Source organism: Ciona robusta, chromosome 12, assembly GCF_009617815.1.
Source record: "Ciona robusta chromosome 12, ASM961781v2".
Lineage (NCBI taxonomy): Eukaryota > Metazoa > Chordata > Ascidiacea > Phlebobranchia > Cionidae > Ciona > Ciona robusta.
The window spans coordinates 485641-510078 of record NC_143246.1 but is presented as its reverse complement, the minus strand read 5'-3'; the positions used below and the strand labels follow the sequence as shown (position 1 = coordinate 510078).

The window sequence follows — 24438 nt, the reverse complement described above, 5'->3', positions numbered from 1 at the left end:
TTCCTTCATCGTGAGATTGGTTTCGCTTCTATGTACCGACTGTTACGTCGTTAATTGGTCGTTGTTACGTCATAGTCAATGGCGTATTTGTTTCGAATACTATATGTAGACTACAATTAAAGTTTGCTACTCTAGCGTTATAATACTAGTGTCATCGTTTACAGATTCTGAAATAACAATAAGTATTTTTAATGACTGGTGTATCGAGTCTTGCATACCAGACTGGTTTGTGGGAAATGTAAAAACGTAGAACCAGTTTTATAATTTTATTACACCTCGAATGAAATACGTCTTCGATACGATGTGTACATACACTTCAAAAATCATTTTACGCCTTATACGATTTGTGAATACAACAAGCGATGCTTTGCCCTTCATTAAACGCAAGCCATCAGTGAAGAATTTTGTGATGATCTCTGAGATGGGGAATTCCCTTACCTGCTGGTCGTGTGCAATATACATATAACTGAGGTGATGGGTTCGAACAATTATGAGGGGCGTAGTAAAAACTGGTTAAAACGATACTTAGTAATTCGAAACCGCAAATAGATAAGTCGCCAATTCATGGGAGAGATTAAACGGGTGGGTCTTAGGATTTAGAATCCGAACTTTTAATTAATGTTGGTACAAATTTATGAATTATTGGCTATAATTCAGGGCTTTTAATTTGCGGCTTTATTTTGTGGCTTTAAATTACTGGCTGAGTTTTCTCGTGAAAATGGTTGTCGGTTCTGATTGTGAATAATTTGAATGGAATGAGGTGAGATACAGCTGGAACATTAATAAGTTTACGCGCAACGTTGTTGGGTCAGTGTTGCAACTCACAGAGCTGTTCCACCTCTTTCCGCTTTTAATGATTCCTCTTCCCAATGTCGTCTGTTTTCCAAACAACCATCCAACATTGGTTGCAATTTGGTAGATACATCATTGAGAGCCTACAGAACAACAATATATTTGTATAACGAAGTTTAAATTATCTTTATATCAAAGGCTGATTTTTGACAAGTGATTTAGGGACGCATTTAAATATACGCTCTCAAATTCCCACGTATGTAAATTTTTAGGTTTTGTTTTTAATAGATTAAGTTCGAGCAATGACCGTTAAGTATCTTGCTGATGAAAGCACACGTCTACAGTGGTAGCATGAAACCGGTATCCTTCGGTTGCTACGCTATCTATAGCCATACCACGGTGATGGCCATATCGTGCGCTATTAATAATTGCCGCGTTTTTACAATTATCTAGTTTTTTGATCCTATACGGAGATAAGTTTGTTACCGCCTTAAGACCACTAAGTTAGTTTGTCCGATACACTTGGCAACAACAGTCGAAATGTACTCCAGACAGGAAGCACAGAGTGTTAAACACACATCATATAAACCTCGTATAGTGGAAGACATATACTGTCAATGAACCCAATCTGCATCTTCGGCAACTTATGTTTCAGCTTTCTGTTCATCATATCCGGGGGTTCTTGATGCAGTTTACTTTTTTCTATGTCCCCTTGTTCGAAAAACTCCTCCGCGACCAATTGTGCGATCTGTTTTGAAATATAAATTTGTTTTAAAACTTTGTTTTGATATAAAATATATTACGAAAAAATTACAAGCTATATTTAAAATACCAACTGGAAAAATTAAAACTTTATTTAAAAGACGTATTATAATAGTTCTTCCCAATCCTATGGTCCCCGATTGATTTGGTTGGTTCGTTGATATGTTTTCGTTTCAAACATTTCTTTACACTTGGTGTAAAATTTCAGTCGTTCGGGTTGGTGATTTAATCTTTTCGTCGCCAAAGCTTTTATATTAATTTATATTAAATATTAGAGAAACATAAATTAGGGATAAGAAGCACTGTGTTGCAGCACACACCAATTCAATTGTAATGCGTATAATTATGCTTATAGTTATGCTGTTAATATCATTGGTCGAATAAATAACACAAGCAAGGGCATGCGATTCAGCAAAAGTTGTAAAGTTAACAAAAAATGTAACACCAAACCAGAGGGGTATTCTCGTTCAACTAGATTTTGCTTTCTTTAGTCGCTCGACTAAAATTCCGTCGTTAAACTCTGATTGAATAATTTCTGTAATTAGTAATGCACGGAAATTTAGTCGGCCGATTAAAAATCGCGGAAACCGATAGTGATCGCGACCGACTAACTTTAGTCGGAAACGAGAATTGTATCTTAACTTCTAAATCTAAACTTTGTCATTTTCTTAAATTAGTTGGCTTTAAAATCACGGCTTTGAATCCACCAAGTTCAGAACATGCAGCATGCAAGGTGTAATCATGCGTTGTAAGTGTTGTGCTCGTGAGAATATTAATGTGTTATTTTGCGAAAAATTATAGTTTTGTTGACAGGCGTTTTTAAACGAGTGATTGGAATAAATAAGCGAATTACAAACGTCGGTAATTTGGCGGTTAAGCTTATCGCAGGGTATCCCGATAATTTAAAGCCGCAAATTAATAGCCGCAAAATTTAATAGTAACGAAACATAAAGAATAAGAATTTGAGGTTAATTTTGTCGGCTAAAAACTTGCGGCTTTAAAATTTTGCTTTTAAAAGTGTGGCTTTTAAATTGACGTGGATTCAATCGCAGGCAGCAAATAGAGAATGAATAATCAACACTGGAACCGGTTGTACCTTGACTTCAATCGGCCACGGCTTTGTGATAGCCGACACGTCAGTCGCGGTCATTACCATGCCCCTGTGAGGCCAAGAAATAAGATGTGTTAGCTTCAAAATGTGTAGCACCACTCACCCCGGCCATGTGGGTATGTTCAGCAAAAATGCGTGCCAAAATAAAAAGTGCGCGGTGATGACGCAACAGTGGTATGTGTGACGTAACAGCTGTGAGAAATTTGCGGAATCGCAAAAACTGTGTGCGTAAAATCGTTGCGTGGGTGACATTTGCGAAAAATGCGTCTTTGATGTTTAAAACACTAAAACGAGCAAAATACATTGGTGTGAAAGTGTAAAGTGACTGATATGTTAATAGAGCGAGTGTGGAATTGCTATGATATGTTTTGATGCTTTTCTACCTCTTTTTGTACGTTCCAGGGCCGCGTGATGCCAGCTATATCACAACCAGTGATAACAAGACTCCTGCGTTCATAGGTAATTTGCGGGTAAAGCTTGTGCCAATATGCCAACACTGCCCTACACCCAAAGTACCTACGGATCTTACCCATATATACGTACAGGATCTCACCCGTATAGGATAGAAATATAAGCGTGGTCCATTACAATTTAGGCCATTATTACACCAGCCTTGACGCCCACCAAATGTTACTACAAATAATGATCCACCAACTTCGACTACTTGTTTGTGTATTTCTATGTGACCTAATTAAATACTAAACAAAACCCGGCCTTTTAACTTTTTATTGTGGTCTGTTTGGTATTCAAACTTATATTACTGCTGTACTTAAAATCGGGACCGTTAGACAAGTAACCATTATTTAAGTATGTGATTACACCAGCTGGCAGACCTAAATGCACTACGCTTCGAAATAAAATGCAAAATAAATGAATATCAAAACTAACCTTAGAAGTTCTCTGTGTCCGTCGTTTCCCAACCAGTCGGCCGCCCCACTTTTCACCACGTTGAAAAATTCGTTCCGCTTTTTGAAGTAAATTGCAAGATCCGTGCTCAGTATAGCATGCTGTACCAGTTTGATGACGTGGGCGTACTCTGATGACGTCAGATGGGAAAGAATTTCACACCCTGTAAAAGGAATTTAAGTTATTGTAGGGTGGGGTAAGATGAGTCGTTCATTCTCTTTTCTTGTTTCACTTGGTAGTAAACAAAGACTATTTACAAAAATGTATAACCGTACCGCCGCTACTCTAAATGAGCGTCGTTGATTGTTAAAAAAATGTCCAGGAAATATGGGATTTAGGTGTCAACGGTACCCCATCTTACCCCATAGTAATATAACTCAATAGGAACTAAAGTAAGCGTGTAGGGAAAACTTAAGAAGTCACAACCTGGGTGTTGTATTTCATAAACATCGTGCCCGTTTACGAGTTACCAATCAAGCGACATGTCGCGACTGTCGTTTTATTTGAAGGCCAAGTTGTGTAACCGATAAGTGACCACTTGGTTGGAGCACTCATCGTAATGAGTTTATTTTTAAGAACACAAAAACCAACAATGGGAGCATCGAGCTTCGAAACAAGTACCCTCTTACTACGGCTGTTTTTATCCATAAAGGTGTGTTTAGCACTTGCCAATTTGCTTTCGTTATACTGATAAGACGTTTAAACGTAAAATACATACGTGACAGCTATATTTTGTCCGCATTCCTAAATTTATCCAAACGTAAAAATAGAAACCAACAAATAACAAATCTGTAAAAAGGCCATTTTTACAGCGACACAAATAAGAAGCGAAAATATTACAACAACAAAGCTGTGACAACACGATTTGATGTAGGCATTCAAAATAATGAATTAATTTTCCAACAAAAGTCTAAGATATTTTGTGAACCAGTGTAGTAGGCAACCCAATAAAATGGCAACCCGGTGGTTGAGAAGCATTAACCGTATCATTCCTATAACACATTAGCAAATCAAAGCTAACTACACTCTTTCTGAACTTGAAATACGAAGCAGAACTAAACAAGCACACATGAATTTAAGGAATTTAAAACGACAATGTTTCGTAAGTCAGCGAATCTAAGCCAAATCCAAGACAAAAATTCGCATCAGAGTTCTTAATCATTGCAGAAACGAATACACAGCATTAAAATATCAACATAAACCTTTATACGTCATTTCCTCGCTCTTAAATCAAGCCACAAACCAAACTAATAAATAAACATCTGTAATTAAATTGTAGTTTATTAAGTGTTCAAATTCCTAGAGGTCATTAATTTTGTAAAGATTTATTCAAGGCAGGTTTCGTGGTTTTATAAAACTGCCTTTTTCTACTACAGTCTATACCGTTCATGCAGAGAAAAAGGCGTTTTAGCCGGAGGCGAATGTCAGGTGTACAAGTGGTTTGACAAGATACGAACGATCGCCGTTTCTCAAATACATTGATCTAGTTTCATCTCGAAGTTATGTTTTTAAATGATTAGTAAGTTCGATATGCAGTTTGTTATTCTGCAATGGGTAAGCACGTATTGCGACGATTGCGCATGCGCGGAAAGAGGGTCTATATAGGTTTATACAGGATAAGAAAAGCCATATTAGTCACAGTGCTATGTTGGGTGGCTGTTCTGTATTATCTTCATAGCAAAGCATTAAAACAATACATCTCAACGGAAAGCGAAGCGGTAAGGTTTTACCAATATATAATAACATAAGTAGCAAGAGAACAATGCTCTAATGAATAAGCACGTAATATAATTAACATAAGTTTAATGAACAATTTTACTGCCACGAGTGACTAAGCCCGATTAAAAACAAATCAGCAGTAACCAAGCAGGTTTTCGTATTTTTAAAATGTAGGAGTGGGTAGAATTCACCTTTTAATCACGTGGTAATTAGTTAATTTTTGTCTGGCATATATTACTGTGGGGTAAGATGGATAATTGTTAGCCCCTAAATCCCAAGCTCTTTATTTACCATTTAATCGTCGCATATAGCTACACTGAACACAAGTCCTATCTTACTCCACCCTTCTATATATTTAATATTCAAGTTAATGTAGATTCGTCGGATTGTGGAAAAGGAATTGTTGGTCAGTTGCGGAAACATAAGTTTCACGCTGAAGGAAAGATACTGCGGCAAGCGGTTTAAATGGATAATCAACAACTGGATGAACAATGTTTGTTTTGTTCGTTATGGAATCAACGAAAACGGTGAGGAAACACGATTACAGTACTGTGGGGTGAGACGGGATAACGTCAGCAAATAAATCCCATATTTTCTCATGGTGGTTTTAACAACTGACAACGCATTTTGGAGTCGCGGGGCTATGGGCATATAATTGTGCAAATTTTTATTGTTTACCACCAAATCGACGAGAAAAAAAGAAATAAAAAGTTCCAATTCTTGATGTCGCTATCCCACAGTAGTATATGTCTCATTATGCCAATATTAACAATACGAAAAATTCTTCTCAGAGACCTCATGTTCCATCTACAAATATCTCGTGTTCGTTGAACGCGTTTGTTCATATCCTGGCAACATGGACGAACTAATTCCTTCATTTAAAGAAATAACGTCGTCTCTACCACATGCGGAGTATACGACTGACTTTTTAATCCTTCAGAAAAAGTTAACGGAATGCGGGAAGGTGGGTTCAAACTATAGCGGTTGAATGTTTATTGCATATGTATTATGTTATCAGTCAACAGAACGCAAAGCTAAAATATAGGAAATACAAGATCTTATATTTTTTTTATTTTAATGGAGGTCTTTTTAAAATTTTGTTGAGTAACTGTAAACTGTTTATTAATACGAAAATTAACCTAAAATTATATTTTCGTTAACCAATGGGGCTATATAGACATCGTGATTTTGCCACTACCTTTTACTGCGGGCCGAGTATAAAATGTTGGTATAAGTGGACAGGGGCTGACAAGGTTATTAAACATTGAATATTGTGTATTAGTTGAACATAAAATATTGAGTTTTAATTTTTCTAACGTTTAGGTTTGTGAGTGGATAAAAGGGCGCGTGGGTACGAATGAAAACGGCTGGATTTTTAACGCAAGAGACTTGTTGAAACGGCTTTCTAATAACGAACACCTTACGAGCAGCAGTCACATATTTAGTTCGTTAAAGCTTCGAATTCTTTTACACATGGGTTTATTGACAAAGGAGTTTGGACTAAACTTCGGCGAAGCTGCATTAGCTGGAGGTCCCTTGGGTGAATTAGTTCAATGGTCTGACCTTATGTCATCTCTGCATGTAATGGGGCATGACGTTGTATTATCGTGGTCACCTGATAGACTGGCAGAAGTCATGCTTCCGCAAGGACACAATGAAGATACGTGTCGACCGGCCAGAGTCTTCGACATTGTGTTTACCGATATCATTGGACTGGAACAGGTAAAGCAAGACCCATGTCCGCAAAGTGGTCACGAAAACGTGGAACGTTTAATACAACCCCTTCGCTGTATTTCGAATGGATTTGAGTAAAAAAAATGTTCGCCAATTTGTTTTAATTGTGCGAATGTGACTTGCGAATCTAAAGTTCACAAATTTGTTTTAAATAATTAGTTTCAACCAACTGATGGGACTTTATTGTTGTAAGGGTACGATTTTAAAATCGATAATTTGTATGCAGTTTTGTCCTAGGCATGATTGAATAACTGTGTCATGTGGCTGCTAATTCCCATTATCTTCGCTATGATTAATGATTGCGATCTTCGTTATCGTGATTGAGGAGATAAACGGTTATGCTGTGTATTGAATAAATGAATGTAACTTGCTTTCCATGGCCGGAAAACGGCAGTTGTTAAACACGGGTGTTCTGGTTCATACACCTCGTGCTTGCTTACGAGTAACCCAGTTTACTTTGTGGGTGATCATATTATTAATAATATTTTTTCAGATAAGACAGCTACACGGGTCATTGTACCAATATAGATGCATCTTACGGGTGTTGGATGTATACGGGACAGACCCGCAGTTCAACCATCCGTTGTTTAACCCGGAGAAGCAAGGCACATGGGGAGGTATGGTGTATACATAGTAGAGTGGGGAAGATGGGACACTTTTTATTCCATTTCCTTGACCCATTTGGTAGTGAAGCATGTTATAAAACCATATCCTCACGGCTCCTATAGACCGTTGTTAATTGTTTAAAACACGATCAGGGTATTTGGATGTTATGTGTCGAAGGTACCCTGTCTTCCCACATCCTATACTCTACCTTATTTAACTTTACATAGTTAAGAAGCGACCGTTGTTATAACACGGGTGTTCTAATTTATGCACCTCGTGCCCACTTACAAGTCACCACGTATGTAACTTATTTATCCTCGCATGGCGGGGCAACAACAGTCGTTATAACACGGTGTTTTGAATCATGCACCTCGTGCCCACTTACGAGCTACCATAACTTTACTGATGGTTTTGATTTTTACATTTTTGAATACATGGCCGTCAATATGGACAATCCTATTAACTATAGGAAAAATTAGACGTATTACATTTTGGTTCACTCGTTAAAAACGTTGAGATGATATGTGTTAAAAATAATTGTTGTTTAGGCAAAGGATTAAACCCAGCTCAATTTTTCACTCACTTCCCGCATTCCCCGGATAATTCCTTTCTCGGTTTCGTGGTTAACAATAAAATAACGAACTCTGATGACAAACAAGAGAGCAATAAGTAAGTGTTTTGATTTATGTTTAATTTGTCTTTTGGTTGTTTATTTGGGTTATTTTTCCATTTTCGCAATCGGTAATTTTAAATAATTCAAAGCCGGAAATTTAAATCCAACAAAATAAAGCAGTTAAATATTATATGGATTAGTGAAGATAAGGCAGTGAATCGAATTAGAAGTTCTATAGAGGTCTATGGTCCGGCAGTGGAGTGTGGTTCCAATTTACCTCATTGTATGGATTGTGACTTTATGCACGTGATCCATTAAAACACATGATCATTAGAGTTAATTGTATATTGGGTTTAAAAGTCACGCTTTATCGATATTTGCTGCTTTTTATTTAAAGTATGTTTGAACGACTGTCGTTTTCCCTTTAATTCCCCTTTGTTTAAGTTAATATGAGTTAACATAGTAACATAAACTAAGAAATAAATACAAATTAGCATACTATCATATCAAGCAGACGTAATTTCTAATTTTGATTTCCCCCAAATTTCAACAGGAAAATCGCTTTGCTGTACGGGAAACGGCCATCTGTGTTAAATGGGCGAAACAAGTTAAAATACATTGACTTGATTAACGAGCATTTTAATGAAACACACGCAACCATGTACGTTAACGTGATGAACAAAAAAGTAAGTTTCGTTTGTTGCAATTTTGAATTAGTTTATTTAATACTTAAAAAGCGAAATATTGGCAAAACCTGGCCGATCAAAATATTTCGGTCAGATTTTCGTATTATATAAAATTTGACTAAATACTCCTGTTCCGGGACATCGGCGTGCTCAATTAGGAGTTTCCGTGTATTTCACTTTGTCAGTGATGAGATTTTATTCGATTTATTTATTTGAGCGTAACATTTGTTTCGGTATAAAAATTTATTCCGGTATAAATTTAGTTTCGGTGTAATATTTGTTCCGGGTTCCTACTGCGCATGAACAACAATCGCAAAGTTGATGCTGCGCAAAATATGGGAATAGATATTATGCGCGATCTGTAAATCGGGAGCAGTTCAGTTTTACATTGCAAACATATACAGGGAATGGAAATGTACGAATCGATCCCAAGCTACGTAGTTAACCATCGGAACTTGGAACAAGTCGAATTCAGACGTTTGCTGCGGCAATCATGGGTGTACGTTGGGTTGGGCTTCCCCGTGGAAGGCCCAGCAGCTTTGGAAGCGATAGCTAGCGGGGTTGTGTATCTAAACCCTCAGTTTCGAGTTCCACGGCCGGTAGCGGATAAGAAACCAACCAAACGATTGCTCGCTTCGCAAAATCCGTACGCGGAAAACAGAATCGGTAGGTGGTTTAACTATAACGGTAACTTATTGTATGTTTTAAGACACAATCTTCCAGAATAAATTTAACAATCGGAACTATGGGTTTAACCTTGTATTGAAATTGTGGGATGATAAAAGCGAATGAAATAATTAGAGAATGAATATGTCCTACCTTACCTTCCCCCTCTCACTTACGTTGGTTTATGGTTTTAACCCATGAAGCGCAATAGCAGCCATATATATATTGCATGTCCCGCAACGACTTGTGCGTTTTAAACTCTTTAATAAAGTGTGTGGGTGGTTTTTAAAGTTCGGATCGTGACGTGTTACAGTGTAATAACAGATCAGAGCTTTGCAAATGACGTTTAACAGGTGCGTTCAATCATTATGGGGGTAACACGACACTAAGCGAATAGAGACCAATTCGTCAGGATTATAAAACGCACGAGGCGTGAAAAGGCGTACATGTTTTTGCAGGTGAGCCCCATGTATATACAGTAGACATGCGCAACCTCACTCAAGTTGAAGACGTGTTGATCAAGATAAAGAACCGACCCCGGCCCAAACCGTTCGTGACACACGAGTTCACCTTCTTAGGTTTTTTAGAGGTAATATTACATTATTTCGGAACATCATATTTTTTATACAAGCATGTTTTTTTCTTATAACCCGACACAACTCAGCAAAGCAATTTAAAACCAAAATTCAAATTGAAAACATGAAACAGCAAAGTTAGTGGGGCTGAATGGGAGTGGTACCTATATTTTTGGTTTTAAATAAACATATTACTCTAAACCTACACACAATGCACCGTTTGCATTTTTTATAGTTCAATTTTTTCATATTATTAGAGAATACACTCGTATTTGGAGCACCAGGACTTTTGTACCGACACCTGGCAAGAATCGATTATATCTGGAAATATTTGGAGGAAAAAAGTCCGACAGTGGCCTCCATTATCAGTTCTACGAGTATGCAACTTTATGTTAAGTTGATAATCATTTCTGATGCATAACGTCGCACATTGATGGTAGTGTGTCTTGCTAGCCTAAAGGAGCCTGATTTGAAGCTTGTGCTGCTACCATTGGTCGTGTGTATGTTGGGTGTGGTAGAAAAATATCACCCACAAAGTTACATGCGGTAACTCGTAAGCGGGCATAAGGTGTAACAGAACATCTGTGTTAAAACTACTCAAGTTGCCCCGCGCAAACAAATAAGTTACATTCTTTCATATTTAAAAAAATATCTTCTAGGTTGAAATTTCTGACAAAGGGGAAAGTTGCACTTCTGCGTGTTCCCGGAAGAAAATGGTTTGCGAACACTCACTGTTTAAGGACATTAACAACGAAGAAACCTTCAATTCTATTGGGAAACACTGCGAAAATATTAAGCAAGTGTTTCCATTAAAGGAAGTTGAAAATTATAGACGAAAGTTGAACTATGGGAAACCTGAGGCGCCTTGTCATGCACCGAGCATGTCACCATCTATGTGTTACACGCAAACGGATCCCCTTTTGTTTTCATGCGCGTGTACACCGCCTACCGACACACAAAGAATATGTCCGTGTAGAAAGTATGATGATCAAATAGCACTGTGTGTTGGTTGTTATTAAGTTGATTTCTTCAGTAATTTTGTTGTTGAGTTAATACGTGAGTGTCGCTTTTGAATTTAAAATAACAAAATCTCTAATTTGTGCTGTCTATTTAATATGGACTAACTTGTAACCAGAGCATACTAGGTTCGATCTCAGCGCTGCTACTATTGTCAGCATATGTAGTAAGATCAGTGGAATGGTCAAAAACATTGTTTAAAAAAAACACAAAAAAAAACAAAAAGAAAAAGTATTCAGGTCCCAAAAATACAGCAACCCAGAAGTTTCAACTTTCAAATATTACTTCTAAACAGAGCATTTTCCACCAATCTGCTGTTGATAATATTATAACCAATTAATTTATACTAACCTTCACTTTGTAGCAGCATTAGACACTGGTTATAATGATGATGTTCCATGGTGGAAGTCGAATACAGTCTTGCCAATGGATGTTCTATTCTGGAAAACATGATTATCATTTCATATGTCATAGCATTGTTAAAGTCTTCACAGAATTGCAAACTAGGTAACACAAATGGGACATGAGGCTTAGGAAATAAAACACCTATGTAAAAACAGAACTTTTCAATCCCCTTGAATAAATTAGTTACATTTAATTATTCCTGTGTCCAATATAGAATTTAACACACTTTATTTGGTAAATACCATGTTTTGTACTTTTTTTAAATGTGGTCTATTTTAGCCACAGAGTAATACAAAAACATGTAGCAGAAATAATTGTAACAATAATTTCCATTAACAATTTTCCACTAATTTCCATTAACAAGCTGTTTGCCATTAAAGTTTGTCTTGGACAACATGTTGTTTATTTAGGGACAAAATTATCAACTAAGCTTGACCAGCTGGTAAGGCTCTCACAGTGAACCAGCAAATATATAAACTTATAAACCATGGTGGGATATCATGTACCATGCATGCAATGCCAGTATTTGTGCTTTTAAGCTGCTAGTCCAAAGCCAGCGCTCAAAAGCAATAACTTAATACTTTTCAAGCTCTGGTTTGGGACCCAAACAATGAGGTCCCACTTAATTTGATTAGGTCACTAACTATATTAGCTTAATAAGTTCTTTGAAAACTGCTTTAAAAATCAAACATTTTTATCATAGGTTTATATAAAGCCTATGATAAATGAGAATAAATTGAGAATACATTTTCTTTATTTTAAAAAATAGGAATTTTATACATAAGTAAATATAAAACGAAAAGTGGGTCACAACATTTTGCTGTAATTTTAGAAAAATGGGTCGTAAAGGTTGATCTCATTAAACTCATTTATTTTGCCGGCTTTGCTGGTTCTAGCCAAGTTAGCTAAATATTGAAGTTATTCTTACTTTGCTTGGAATGCATTGTTGGTTCCACGATGGTCAAGATCATGGGAGAGACAAGAAACCAATAAACTTAGTTTTTCATAATCAGAAAAAATGGATTCCAGTCCTCCAGTTTTGATCATACAGAAACATGACTGACAAACGTTAAAAGCGTGCCTCCAGTTGTGGTACGACACAGGTCTGTAATTACGCTTAACGCTTGCAACCCAACGGCAAAGAACCTGCAACATATTTTTAAAAATAACAATGAGTTAATTATTACATATATATATCTTGACATGGCAGTTGTAATTTATAACATGCGTGTTTTATTGTGCCCCATGCGTGGTGGCTTCATACACCGCAAGTCTGCTTTCGAGTTAATTCTGCGATGCCTTTATCTTATATATAACATATATATTAGTTGTAGTAAGCTAATGCTGTATTATATACTTAACAGCAATCACTAACAGCTTGTACAAATCCCTTCAATGCCAAATGTTTGTACATTTCTAGAATTTTTAACAGGCAACATTCAATATGAACTCAAACAACTATTACCTCATGGTTAATCCTGAACTTTTCCACAAGATTTAAATCAATGAACATTCTAACAGCAGCTCTAAGTGTATCGTGGTCATCAAGACGCGAATCATCAAAATCGTAAGTCAAAATACCAAGTGATTTTGCTGATGGAATGTCATTTAACTAAATTTACAAAAAAAATAGTGAAATATGTGACTTGTTATTGTTTATAATGTGTAAACTCACAGTAAGCAGTGAGGTCTCATAGGGTGAAGCTACAGCGTGGTACGAGAGAACCTGAAATAATAACAATTTGAAACTTTTGGAAACAATCCCAAAATATAGGCTAAAATTCACAATATTTATAATCACAAGTTTAAGGCCCTGAAAAAGAGAAAAAACTTGAAAAAAAATGTCTGAACTTTTAACAAATATCTCCTTGATCTAGACCTTAACCATATAGTTTATAACCAAACCCTAGTTATCTTCCTAATTTGAATTTTAGCTTGAAATTTGTGAAACATTAGATTACTAACTTCAAGTATAACATGTTGTTTGGCAGCAAGTCTGGCTGTCTCTTCATACATTCGTGTGTTGGAAATCCCAAGACCACAGAATATTGTGAAAGCTTCTAAAATCTGCTCATCACTCTTAGTGAAGCAGGGACCAACCCTGTGGTGTTTGTTAATGAGCTGGATTACACCTGTCAGTGTGAAAATAAAAAGTTTCAATACATGTCTGGTATTCAAGCTTAAAGATAAAGATGACACAGAGCATAAAAGCTTTTTGTAGCTGCCATGAGAAGCGCGTATTCTTGGGCAAAACACTTAGCGGTAATTTATTTAATCCAGCGGTTGCACCAATTGACACTTAAACAAAAGTTAATCTACTTTGTAACTTGTATGTCAATATGAGGTGTATGAGGCTACCGCACATGGTATGTAATGGGACACCTGTGTTATAACCAATGAGTTGCTCCACCACACCAGGGTAAACAAGTGATATTGATAAATTACCAAATATTTTACCTATAACTTGTCTCATACTGTCCCTGATAGGAATGCAAAGTAGTGACCGCGTGGTGAACCCAAGCTGTGCATCTTCCTGTGGAAATAATGATTACTGGTTTAATTAAACTGGTGTAACCCCTGAAACTCACTGTGGTATTTTTGCCACCTTATAGAATTCCATATAGTTACTTACAATAAAGTCAATCTTTCACCACAGATTTCACAAGCCAAACTTTGTCATTTAAAAGTGATTTTAGAAAATCTTGTGATGGTAACAGTTTAGAAAAATGACAAAAATTTAGTTTTTCACAAATACAAGATTTGTGCCAAAATTGGATAAGTTAAGTTTGGTCAAGGATGCTTACCAAGAATTCAAATCGTTTGTCGTTCGCTGCATTTTCAATGTTTACTATCTAAGAAAAAGAAAAACAGTTTGTATTAAGTAAATACTTTGTAAACGAAAAAACTTTTTAAACAATCGTTCGAAAATAATGCCTTCCGCCCAAAAAAACTTGATAAAGTGAAAGTAAATGTAGGGCAGAAAGTTTCATATGTTAAGTTTGTTAATCCATTATACACTACTTAACCATCAAGAATTATGTGTGCCCAAGTATATCCAAGCTGGAAGCTCAGTTTGCCAGAAATAAACACGAGCAAACCTGATAAACCATTAGTGTCTCAGCAAACAGCCGTCCAGGGCAATTATTTTTCGAGTATTGGTCTTAATACCCTCAGTTAATGTTTAACAATCCAAGGAATTAAAGTAACTTGGTTAATAATATACTGAACCATATAGTTACATTAGAAAGCAGCTTTTTAATTAGCAAAGATGACACCAAGTTGATGTTAACTAAATTCAGGATCAGACAACATACCAAACTCTACAGGATTTAGTTTTTTAAAATAGATATCATTTTAAAGTTAAAAATTTAAATGAATTCAAAGCCAACAGTTCCCCCTATAACCCTTTTATTTAGATAAACCTTGTTTTGTTGGCTCTTAATATAAGATGGCTTTAAATTGTTTAACAAGTCAAAATTAAACTGTCAAGATAAGTTAAAATATCTTGATTATTTGCTGCACGTTCTTAATAAACCCGGTCGAAATAAAATCACAACTGACTTGTCCCGTTTGTCGAACGAATGAGGTAATAGCAATGTTGAACGGGACTTTGCGCCGCTCTGAAGCTTCTTTGCTAAGATTTATTCCAGAAATTAAAGTTGACTCATCCACGTGCTCAAACGTGTGCTCGAAAACATCTAGAAACAAGCCATAAATTTATTTACTTTTTGATGCAAATAATATGTTTTGTTAAAAAATTAAGATCAAAGTATGACAAGTAGGAGTTAAATGAAGCAAAGTTTATCTAAATTATTTATTTAAAACATTCAATGAAATGAATACGTTGGATTTTCATGACTCGAATTGATTGAACCTGTATTAGGTAAACATTATGTTGTGTTTGTTTGTTTGAGGCATGTCATGATATAATGGATAGTGAAGTAAATATAATACTTTCTATAGCTTCTCATCCAATTGGGAAGATACAATAAAAATTCTGGATGGAATAAGTGGTGATATAATATGTTTTTAACTATAAGGTGTTTCAACAACTGTCATTTTGTCACTATATTCTGTCTTTTCAATTAAAATATTTCTAAATCTTCACTATCGTAATTAAAGAGACAAATAAAAGATATTATCATCATATTATTATTACATCTCTCTGCTTTATCAAGAGCTACTAGATAACATTAGGTCGAACACTAAAAACCTCATTATTTACTTTCTGGTTGAGATGGGTTAGCAAGCAGTACAGAAGCACGTTCACAACACAATAGAGAAATGGTATGAGTTAGTATTGTGTCCATCACTGTATGTAACGAACTTTGTTCTTCAAATAACACTCGAGCAAGATCAAGAAGGATCTAAATGAAAAGATTCACAGAAATTATTTCTTTGGTTTTCAAACTTTTTAATGTCAGGAAAAGCCTAGAATTTTTTCATGTTTTGCAGCTTTTTTAGAACTATTTATTTTAATATCTTTTTTTTTCGTCATAAATTCGTTTTATGATATATCTTGATTCATTTAATGGCATAAAGTTATCTAAAACCTGGAAATAGATATGTTTGCATTTTTTTTTTAATTCTTTAAATGTATTCATTTTAAAAACTTTGTTTTTTTCACAACTTTTTTATAAAGTTTTATGATATGCCTTAGTTCATTTCATGGCATACAATTCAGTGGTGACAAAACCTTATTGGCTTTAGCATATTGCTTGAAAGTATTTTGATTTATACAACCAAATAACACAGCTGTTATACATTAATACATATGTTTTATGAGTGTAACTTGTTGCGCAATACATGATTTATTGCAAAACTAATATTTCATGTCATGCTGCATATATTTGTTTCAAACTTCACAAAGTTAATTACTTTATGCAGACCACATGTGCTTCAACTTACAGATGCCACACAAGAACACGTATAAAAACCTGTATTCCAAAAGCACTATTTACGTTTAAGAAAAAATGTTTAGTCATATTTTATAGGACAGTCTGTTATCTCTATATAAACCTTAATAGTAAACATACTCCCAACAGGTTTCATAATTTTACCTCATTTCTTCTATTTTCGAGTTGAATTTTTTCGAAAATTTGCGCATTATGAATTGCAACTCCACAAAATCCAAGATAAGAAGCGAAAATCTTCTCATCTTTGGTGGTGAACGCCCCTTCTATTTTGTTGATAACCTGAGCCACTCCAACAATCTGTTTCAAACAACTGGTTGAATGATCTATTTGAACACCACTGGAATAAACTAACTTTATCCAAAGTGGTATTTAATAATGTTTCTGTTGATAACCCAGGCTTTATCTTTTGGAAAACCCAAGGGAAATTTAAACTATATGGGTAACCCAAGTTACGACCTTTAATTGGTGCGTTATTCCAATTAACTTGTTACTATGTGTCCCTAGATTATTCACATAGGGCATTATAATGGATTCCATGGCATACATGCATATCTATGTTAATATACTCAAACATAAAGGATAAGTTTTTCTGCCCACTTTCCATAAGTACCAGTATTCCAACTTACTCTTTTATCTCCATCCCGAATGGGCATGCATAAAATACTTCGTGTACGATATCCTGTCTTCTTATCTACACTCTGGTTGAAACGACTGTCCTGTAAAACACAATCTCACGGTGAATCAATATTTGTGAGAATAACACAAACAAACTGAAGTAACCTTGCTGTATATGTCCTTGAGCATATAGACTATATTGAACATTGTCCCCATAAAACCATAATCATCAAATGTTTGTTATAACTTATGTTTACACCACACACATTGTGATAGCTTTGGGATATGGACAGTGGGCATGTGATAACACCAGCTGATAACATTATAATAGTTTTATTAAGTTTTAATAAATGAACAAATATGTTGCTACGCGTCCTTTATGTGAACCAGTAGTTTTTGATCATTAGTTATTTATTCTTGCATAACAAGAAAAAAAACTTAAAGTTATAACATGGGTGTTTTATTGCACAACATATGCAATGGTTTCATAAACCTTGTGCAAGTTGAGTGTATAACTTTTGATTTATTGATTTTTCATAGTTTTAAAATCCCATTAGTGGCAACTGAGTTCCAGATGAAACTGTTTAATGTCTGAGTAAGTTTACGTACAACTACGATGGTGGCAGCTGCAAGCATAGAATTCTGCATCTTCCAATACATTTACTTTATGATAGTTTAAGGGTCTACTTTTTACCTACGGGGTTCTTATATTTTTTTAGCACACCCCCCATTGAATATCCCAATGAAACTCCCAACTCCCCCCCTTTTTGTTAAATTATCTGCTGTTTTTCGTGCCCCCCTGCCAAGTCTTGCACGACCAGTTTAAGAACCACTGGTTTAACTAAAAGTGTATTTTACTGCATATGTACAAATACAAACGTTTGTACATAGAGTTAGATGAGTCATAAGTTAAGATATATGACAAAGTTTTCACCTTATAAGCATCTGGAATGTTTAGTGCTGTTCCAGTTAAAGCCACCATGCCAGCAATACCTTGCCCAAGTTTCATCTTAATTTCATTTTTCACAACAACGTTATCTTCTAATGTAGATTCCTGTACATATAATACTGTGGGGTAAGATGGGATTTCGTTACCACATAATATCCCATATTTCCTAATCGTGTTGGTAGCAATTAACAAAGCCTGTATAGATTTAATTAGCTTTTAAAAAGCACTTTATTTAAGTTGTTGGCGCGCATGTCTGTCGTTGAAGAATGCAGGGGTTCCACCCTGCTATTGTGGGCGTAAGTGTCCGTGGGCAATACAATACAATTATCTTAAAATAATCACCCACAAAGTTACATATCTGGCAACTCGTAACCGGGCACTTTTTTTCTACTTATCTCTTCGAAAACAGTAACAAAGATCATATTAATTATTACACCGAAGGGAAGGGAATTAGCAACAAAACGACAATCCTTATGCACAAGCTATACGTGTTTGAAACCGGTGTTATGACAACTGTGGTTGCCCGCAATGCCAGGATAAATAACACACCCATACACGACAATGGTAATTTTATATCGAGTCTATACTCAACCATTTTGTGTTGTGCGTCTTTAAAAGAGCGTACACAAATGATGACAAATAAAAAAACAATGTTTTTTTGACCACAAGAATGTAAGTTAATATATAATACGCGATACAATAAATACGTGTTACTTTCGTATCGAAATCTAATGCGTTCAATTTGAGAAATGTTGTAACAGTCAAAGTTAATTGAATTAATCTAAACCAAGTATTCCGATCAAGCGGGTTTTAGAATCAATTAGTGAGCTATAAAAGACTGAAGTCCAGTCCAATTTATTCATTTAAAGGTTTCGCCGTGACACGGTTTTGTACGCCAGTCTCCAGGGGATTTCTATGGGCTGAAGAAACGGATCAATTTTATCGATTAGACAACTGGCTAGCAGGACCTCGCGTACAAAGTATAAAATCAAAGCAATTAAGTTTCAGCGACTCTAATTTGGAAAAAAAGGGTTTGACATTTTACATGCTGCATGCCCAAGAACTTTTAAAGTTTCGCGTGTTTTAACGACTGTCGTTTTGCGACTATTTCCTTCCTTTCGCTGTATTAAATCTAGATTTCATTGCCGTTTTCGAAGAGATAAATAACAATCAAGGTTGTTTCGTTGCGTAAATCAAATCTACACTTTACCTTGCTCACGTTGAAGAGTCGGCTGACCAGGAATTTTTCGCCATCTCGTTCCCGCATCAAAAACAATGAGCACCGATCCGCATCGAGTAGAATGCTAACATTCTGCGAAGCAAACAACCAAATCAATTTCATATATAAGATAAATAAGGTTTAAGTTTAAGACTACTTAGATATTCAACCTATTTTAATTGATTAATTCTATAAGAGGAAAAATAGAACATGTTTTTATTCTTTTTTTGTCGTTGCATTGGTAGTAAAAAAGGACAACTAAAAAATTATGCAACCGTAGCTGCGCGACTCTAAAAGAGGGTTGTTAATTGTTTAAAACATATTTGGGAAAAATGGCACAACATGTGCAAAAGGTATCCCGTTTTTCCCCACAATACTATAACCTAATTAAGGTTTATTTTAAGCATAGACAGACATGCATTGTTAAGCCGTTCGTGCCGTGTGCACACATGTTCCAGGTAAACCAACATTTTATTAATTAGTGTATTTTATGTGTACTTTACTGTAAGCTTTTAGGTGACGGCCATGCTTTTTACCCAATCATACATTTCGGTCAATATGCTATAGTAGAATGGGGGAAGATGGGACATCGTTTCATTCTATTTTCTCGTCACATTTAGGTAGTAAACAAAGAAAATTTAAAGTTCTTTAAATTCAAAGAATTATAAACCCGTATCCTCATGACCATTGCTAATTGTTTAAAACACGTTCAGGTGGTTTGAATATTATGTGCTAAAGGTGTCCCGTCTTCCCCACAGGACTACATGTTAAAAAAACTTTCGTTTTCTCGTTAATTCGTTGTTTTATTTAATTGTATTTTTCTTCACATTCTTCCAAAATGTAAATAAATATAGTAGGTATAAAAGTTTGATGGTTAAAAAATGAAATCCTAAGAATAGATTGAGACCGTAATCTTGAAAGATAAAACCGGCTATTTCTGACGTCACTAGGTGTAATAGATCACTCGATTTGACATTTGGAAGTGTCGAGTTTTAAATGAAATGACACCTATGCCAACCTAATCCGTGGGTCTGGTAGGTGCGGACCTGCTCGTTTTAGTATCATATTCCCCATGTTTTACAAGGCTTGACTGTGACGGTTGTAACGGCAGGTCCTCAAATAATGAGGTACGTGCCGTGTGCAAACCTGGGATATATTCATGGCTGGCAATAAAGTTTTACTAACGGTACATCCGTCAAGTTCTAATGACGTAGGTCTTGACAGTACAAGCTGTTGTAAAATGTATCATAAAACAATTTATTGAAAGATAATAAACGTGTGAACGTTTAGACTACGTCAAGAAACGCTCATAAAATTACAGATTGGGAGTCGCGAATTTTATTAAAGCGATTTTTAACATTGAGAGTTAGCCTGAAATATAGGATTTGGCAATTTGGGGAAAGAATTTTAGTCTTTTTTAATTGAATTTTATACGTTTGATTGGGCGCCACCGAATATCGACAAAAATATATATCGTATATAAAACAGCAAAACAAAACGAGTATATAATACTGTGGGCCAAATGGGACACCGTTAGCACCTGAATCCCATGTTTCCTCATTTGTTTTAAACAATTAACAAGCATCTTTTAAAATTGCCGAGCTATGGTTGCATAATTCTAAAACATTTTAATACGAGGAAATAAAATAAAAATGTCCCAACTTACCCCACCTTACTCTATGTTACAGAAAACAAACTTATTTGTGCTTACTTGTAATATTCTGTGACTGACTGACGTCACATCCAGGTCACTTGCAATGTCAATCACGAGATCCATGATCATATCACGTTCATCTATCACGGGCGGATCATCTGCATTCACATGATCGTTGTCTAATTCAAGGTCAGCCTTCTGGATTTGGTGGTAATGAGAAATCCGACGAGTTTTGAAATTTTTCATGTGTTTATTAGTTTGACGATTCTGCAAAAATGAGTTTTATGATAAACAAAAATATCGACGCGTTTTTATTGCTTCTTTCGCAGAGACTGGCGGAGACAATTTAAACGAAATATAAGATTCTCTTTTATAGAACACATTTCGTTAAACTCGAGTTTTATGTTTTACATTTCGTATACCCCTTGATCTTATAAATGTTATTCGCACATAATGCTAAGACGTGCGTCATAATCGAGAATAACACAGTAGATTGACTAAAAGTTGTTCACCAATTTTTATATTAATAACACGCTTACCGGAACAGTAATCCGTCTCGCCAACGAAGGCGAAGCGACGTTTTCTGGCGTGTAGAATGAAGGGGAACCCATCTCGTTTGTTGATACCATGGGTTTCAGTGGTAGGTGGCCGGGGTTGATTTCTTCGTGACTTATTTTACGGATTGGAGTTTTCCGGCCAGGTGAATCGGAAGACACACTCGAAGGTCGCTTGATTGGATCGCTATCTGTGTGAAAATAAATAATTCTATGAATGTAACTAAGTGGTTATAACACGTGTGTTCTATTTAATACACATGTGTCCTCGTGTCCGCATATATAAGATTCACCATGTATAATGTAATTGTGTAGCAGTGTACGTAATCATTTTTTTATTATTAATAATGTATTATAGCGAACAGTTTAAACAACCCATAAGGAAACCCTGAATTAAAGCAATTGCCGATATGGCCACAATATAGCAGCGTAGAGCTTCGAAGCTATAACCTATTGGTCAAAGGCATATGTAACCACTTCGCCACGAAAACGTTATGTTGAATTATTTTCAAGTTAAACAAAATTGTAGTTACCAGTTTTGGAGGAAAGTCTCTCGGTTGATGGTAAGTTTCTGTCGGATCCAGCAATACGAATAACTCTGTCAGCCAACCACGTGTTCACCATTGTCTGTGTCGCCTTCCGAATGAAATAATCGAAAGCAAAGTCTGCATGGTCGTCCAGCCACGCCTCTAAGTACATAGTAGGGTGGGGTAAGATGGCGTTGGGACATAGTATCCTATTTTTTTAAATCCAACAACGATATTTTTTAAGCCTTTAGAATACAATAAAGTATTTCTTTAAATGTAAATAATAGTATTTAAACACTACGACATCTAATTTATGAAATAACGTGCAAATAAAATGTTTACTGCGCATTAAAATGGCAATTCAAAATGGCGGCATCGATGATTGCACATGCTAAACAGTCTGTGCAAACATTAAAAGAAACCCCAAAACCAAACCAGTGAATTATGTTTAAAAGCGCCAAATACCCTGATAATGGTCAATGCCTTCCTAACCTTATATATTTGATTGAAACATTTTCTTTGTGTTTCCCTCTGATACCCGCTGTATATTTTGTTTATTAAAAATACGAATTTAGTGTTGTCTTTATAGCTTTGAAGGTACGCGTGAAGTGTTGAGTTGCCGCATATGTATGTGTGGGGTCTGTTAACCATGCGCCATAATAGCAATAAACATGTATGTTATAGCAGTGAAAAGTCTGCATTTTGATTTGAAGTTTAACTTCGGGGTTTACTTTAGGACAGAGTTATATAGCATGAAGTCTATTTTTATAATTGAACATTTAGTTCCCAGCTCGTCTGGCAATGGTTTATTGATTCCTTTTGCAAAGTTAACTTAATATCGACCACAGGAAATTGAACGAACGCTAGAAGTAATCTCACGGTTGAATAAAAACGGTTCCGCAGCTGAACCGTCGTGATAAAAGGGTATATAGTAGTGCGGGGAAAGATGGATACCTTTATAGCACATATGTCTCATATTTCCTAATCGTGTTTTTAACAATCAACAACGCTCTTTAGAGTCGTGCGAATACGGTTGAATATTTCTTTGAATATTCTTTGTTTACTGCCAAATCGTACGAGAAATAAAATAAAAACATAACCCATCTTACCCCAACCTAATACGTTAATAGATTTCGTTTGCTCTAAACTGTATCACTTACCAATATGCTCCTGCTGTAACTGCGTTTCCATGGCAGGTTTACAACTTTATTTTTTACTACAGAAAACTTGGCGTAGCATTCATTAGCTACGTTTTGGTCCGATTCGCCTCGGTGCTTTGATTTGGGGGTTCAACAAAATAACTTTACAAAGTTTTCACACAGGTTTATAATGAATTAAACCTTTCAGATGATGCCTAAAGAGAAAACTACGCTATCTGTAACTTAAGATAGAAAAGCTTTAAAAATGACCCTAAATGTAAAACCGATACATTTGACCTGACAGTCCGTTACACACGAATGGACATGACATGATAGTAGCGCGTATTGACAACTCTTGCTTTAAAAAAGACACAAAAATGCATAACCAAGAAACCTAATTCCTGAAAACAAAAACTGAATTCTGGCACGCTAAAATCTTAGCTTATTTTGCAAGGTTTTACAATTTGTACAAGCGGACCTATGTAAAACCAGTAGTAGTAGCAAATGTTCGCCTGAGAACCCACGTCGCGGAACGCTGTAGATAAGATTTTAACCACTTAGAACAAAACGTCCGCGCGCCACCCACCGCCAAATATTGGCTGAGCAATCGTTGTATCTCAATCTTCGTTTGCAAACAGCAAACACGTAATGTTTGGAATACTTCATGCTTGTGCAATTATGCTCATAGCAAAGCCATTTTGAATGAACCGATCAGTAATCTGTAATTACGGAAAAACTACTCCTTCGAACGACGATTACGCCATTTTAGAGCGAACAGCCGAATTGTGACGTCATAATATGACTTGATGACGTAGGTTCTAAATTAGCACTCGACGCTCGCTAAAGTCTTCAATTAAAACATATAAGCTCGTCTTGCAGTTGTTTAGCGATTAGGATGGCAATTAAACGTTGTACAAACGATTTTCTCATTTATCATGTTCGTATATAAGCATATTTGAAAAGAGTGGTACAGTATGTAAGTGGAAAGTTGCGTCCCACAGAAACCACTATGCAGGATAAAGTTACCTAACTTTCATGCTGTAAACAATCACAATATACTGCGCAAATAAGAGAATAAAAACATGTCCCATCTTGCCCCGCCCTACAGGAACAAACAGCGGGTTTTAACCACTGTCGTTGTAACGTAAAGTTTATGTTTCTTTGTTGTTTTAAAATAATATTTTCTTTAAGACATATAAATAAATTGATGTCGTCTTGCACATCATGCTGCATTTAATCAAACAATAATTAATCCAATCAAGAAACTGCCCTG

At 35.8% G+C, this 24438-nt stretch overlaps 2 protein-coding genes across 7 annotated transcripts; one reads left to right on the top strand and one right to left on the bottom strand.

Annotated features, from left to right (window-relative positions):
- Window positions 1–251: 251 nt before the first annotated feature.
- On the bottom strand, window positions 252–23443 carry LOC149726060 (dual 3',5'-cyclic-AMP and -GMP phosphodiesterase 11-like). 4 transcript variants are annotated; one of them, XM_089890280.1, is made up of 21 exons: window positions 23187–23443; window positions 22033–22188; window positions 21485–21690; window positions 21003–21212; window positions 19283–19384; window positions 18058–18177; window positions 17135–17224; window positions 16653–16805; window positions 15818–15959; window positions 15154–15290; window positions 14397–14444; window positions 14050–14125; window positions 13558–13724; window positions 13268–13318; window positions 13058–13204; window positions 12521–12738; window positions 11539–11627; window positions 3554–3734; window positions 3049–3112; window positions 1382–1540; window positions 252–935 (listed from the first exon to the last, which is right to left on the bottom strand). In XM_089890280.1, the coding sequence occupies exons 1-21, from the start codon at window positions 23215–23217 to the stop codon at window positions 822–824; spliced, it is 2661 nt and encodes an 886-aa protein (XP_089746406.1). In that variant the 5' UTR covers window positions 23218–23443; the 3' UTR covers window positions 252–821. The 4 variants fall into 4 exon arrangements, 3 of the variants coding, with proteins under 3 accessions (XP_089746406.1, XP_089746407.1, XP_089746408.1); XM_089890281.1 differs by lacking the exon at window positions 3049–3112 and adding an exon at window positions 2651–2714; XM_089890282.1 differs by lacking the exon at window positions 252–935 and adding an exon at window positions 2651–2714 and having other exon boundaries at window positions 1401–1540.
- Window positions 5010–11268, top strand: LOC149726061 (alpha-1,6-mannosylglycoprotein 6-beta-N-acetylglucosaminyltransferase A-like). Of its 3 annotated transcripts, XM_089890286.1 has the most exons (11): window positions 5011–5289; window positions 5667–5817; window positions 6082–6254; window positions 6614–7012; window positions 7518–7641; window positions 8179–8299; window positions 8797–8929; window positions 9334–9595; window positions 10054–10184; window positions 10428–10547; window positions 10830–11268. In XM_089890286.1, exons 1-11 carry the CDS (start codon window positions 5122–5124, stop codon window positions 11187–11189), a joined length of 2142 nt encoding a protein of 713 aa, XP_089746412.1. In that variant the 5' UTR covers window positions 5011–5121; the 3' UTR covers window positions 11190–11268. The 3 variants fall into 3 exon arrangements, with proteins under 3 accessions (XP_089746413.1, XP_089746414.1, XP_089746412.1); XM_089890287.1 differs by lacking the exon at window positions 10428–10547 and having other exon boundaries at window positions 5010–5289; XM_089890288.1 differs by lacking the exons at window positions 10054–10184; window positions 10428–10547; window positions 10830–11268 and adding an exon at window positions 9949–10007 and having other exon boundaries at window positions 5010–5289.
- Window positions 23444–24438: the final 995 nt, after the last annotated feature.

What these genes read in the sequence shown, in the direction of transcription:
- LOC149726060 (XM_089890280.1), bottom strand. Translation starts at nt 23,217, where the DNA reads ATGGAAACGCAGTTACAGCAGGAGCATATTG. An exon ending in GAGACTTTCCTCCAAAACTG is followed by an intron (nt 21,691 to 22,032) that starts GTAACTACAATT and finishes ATTTTCACACAG; the next exon opens with ATAGCGATCCAATCAAGCGA. An exon ending in TCGAAAATAGAAGAAATGAG is followed by an intron (nt 15,960 to 16,652) that starts GTAAAATTATGA and finishes CTTTTCATTTAG; the next exon opens with ATCCTTCTTGATCTTGCTCG.
- LOC149726061 (XM_089890286.1), top strand. Translation starts at nt 5,122, where the DNA reads ATGGGTAAGCACGTATTGCGACGATTGCGCATGCGCGGAAAGAGGGTC. An exon ending in AGTTAACGGAATGCGGGAAG is followed by an intron (nt 6,255 to 6,613) that starts GTGGGTTCAAAC and finishes TCTAACGTTTAG; the next exon opens with GTTTGTGAGTGGATAAAAGG. An exon ending in CTCCATTATCAGTTCTACGA is followed by an intron (nt 10,548 to 10,829) that starts GTATGCAACTTT and finishes AATATCTTCTAG; the next exon opens with GTTGAAATTTCTGACAAAGG.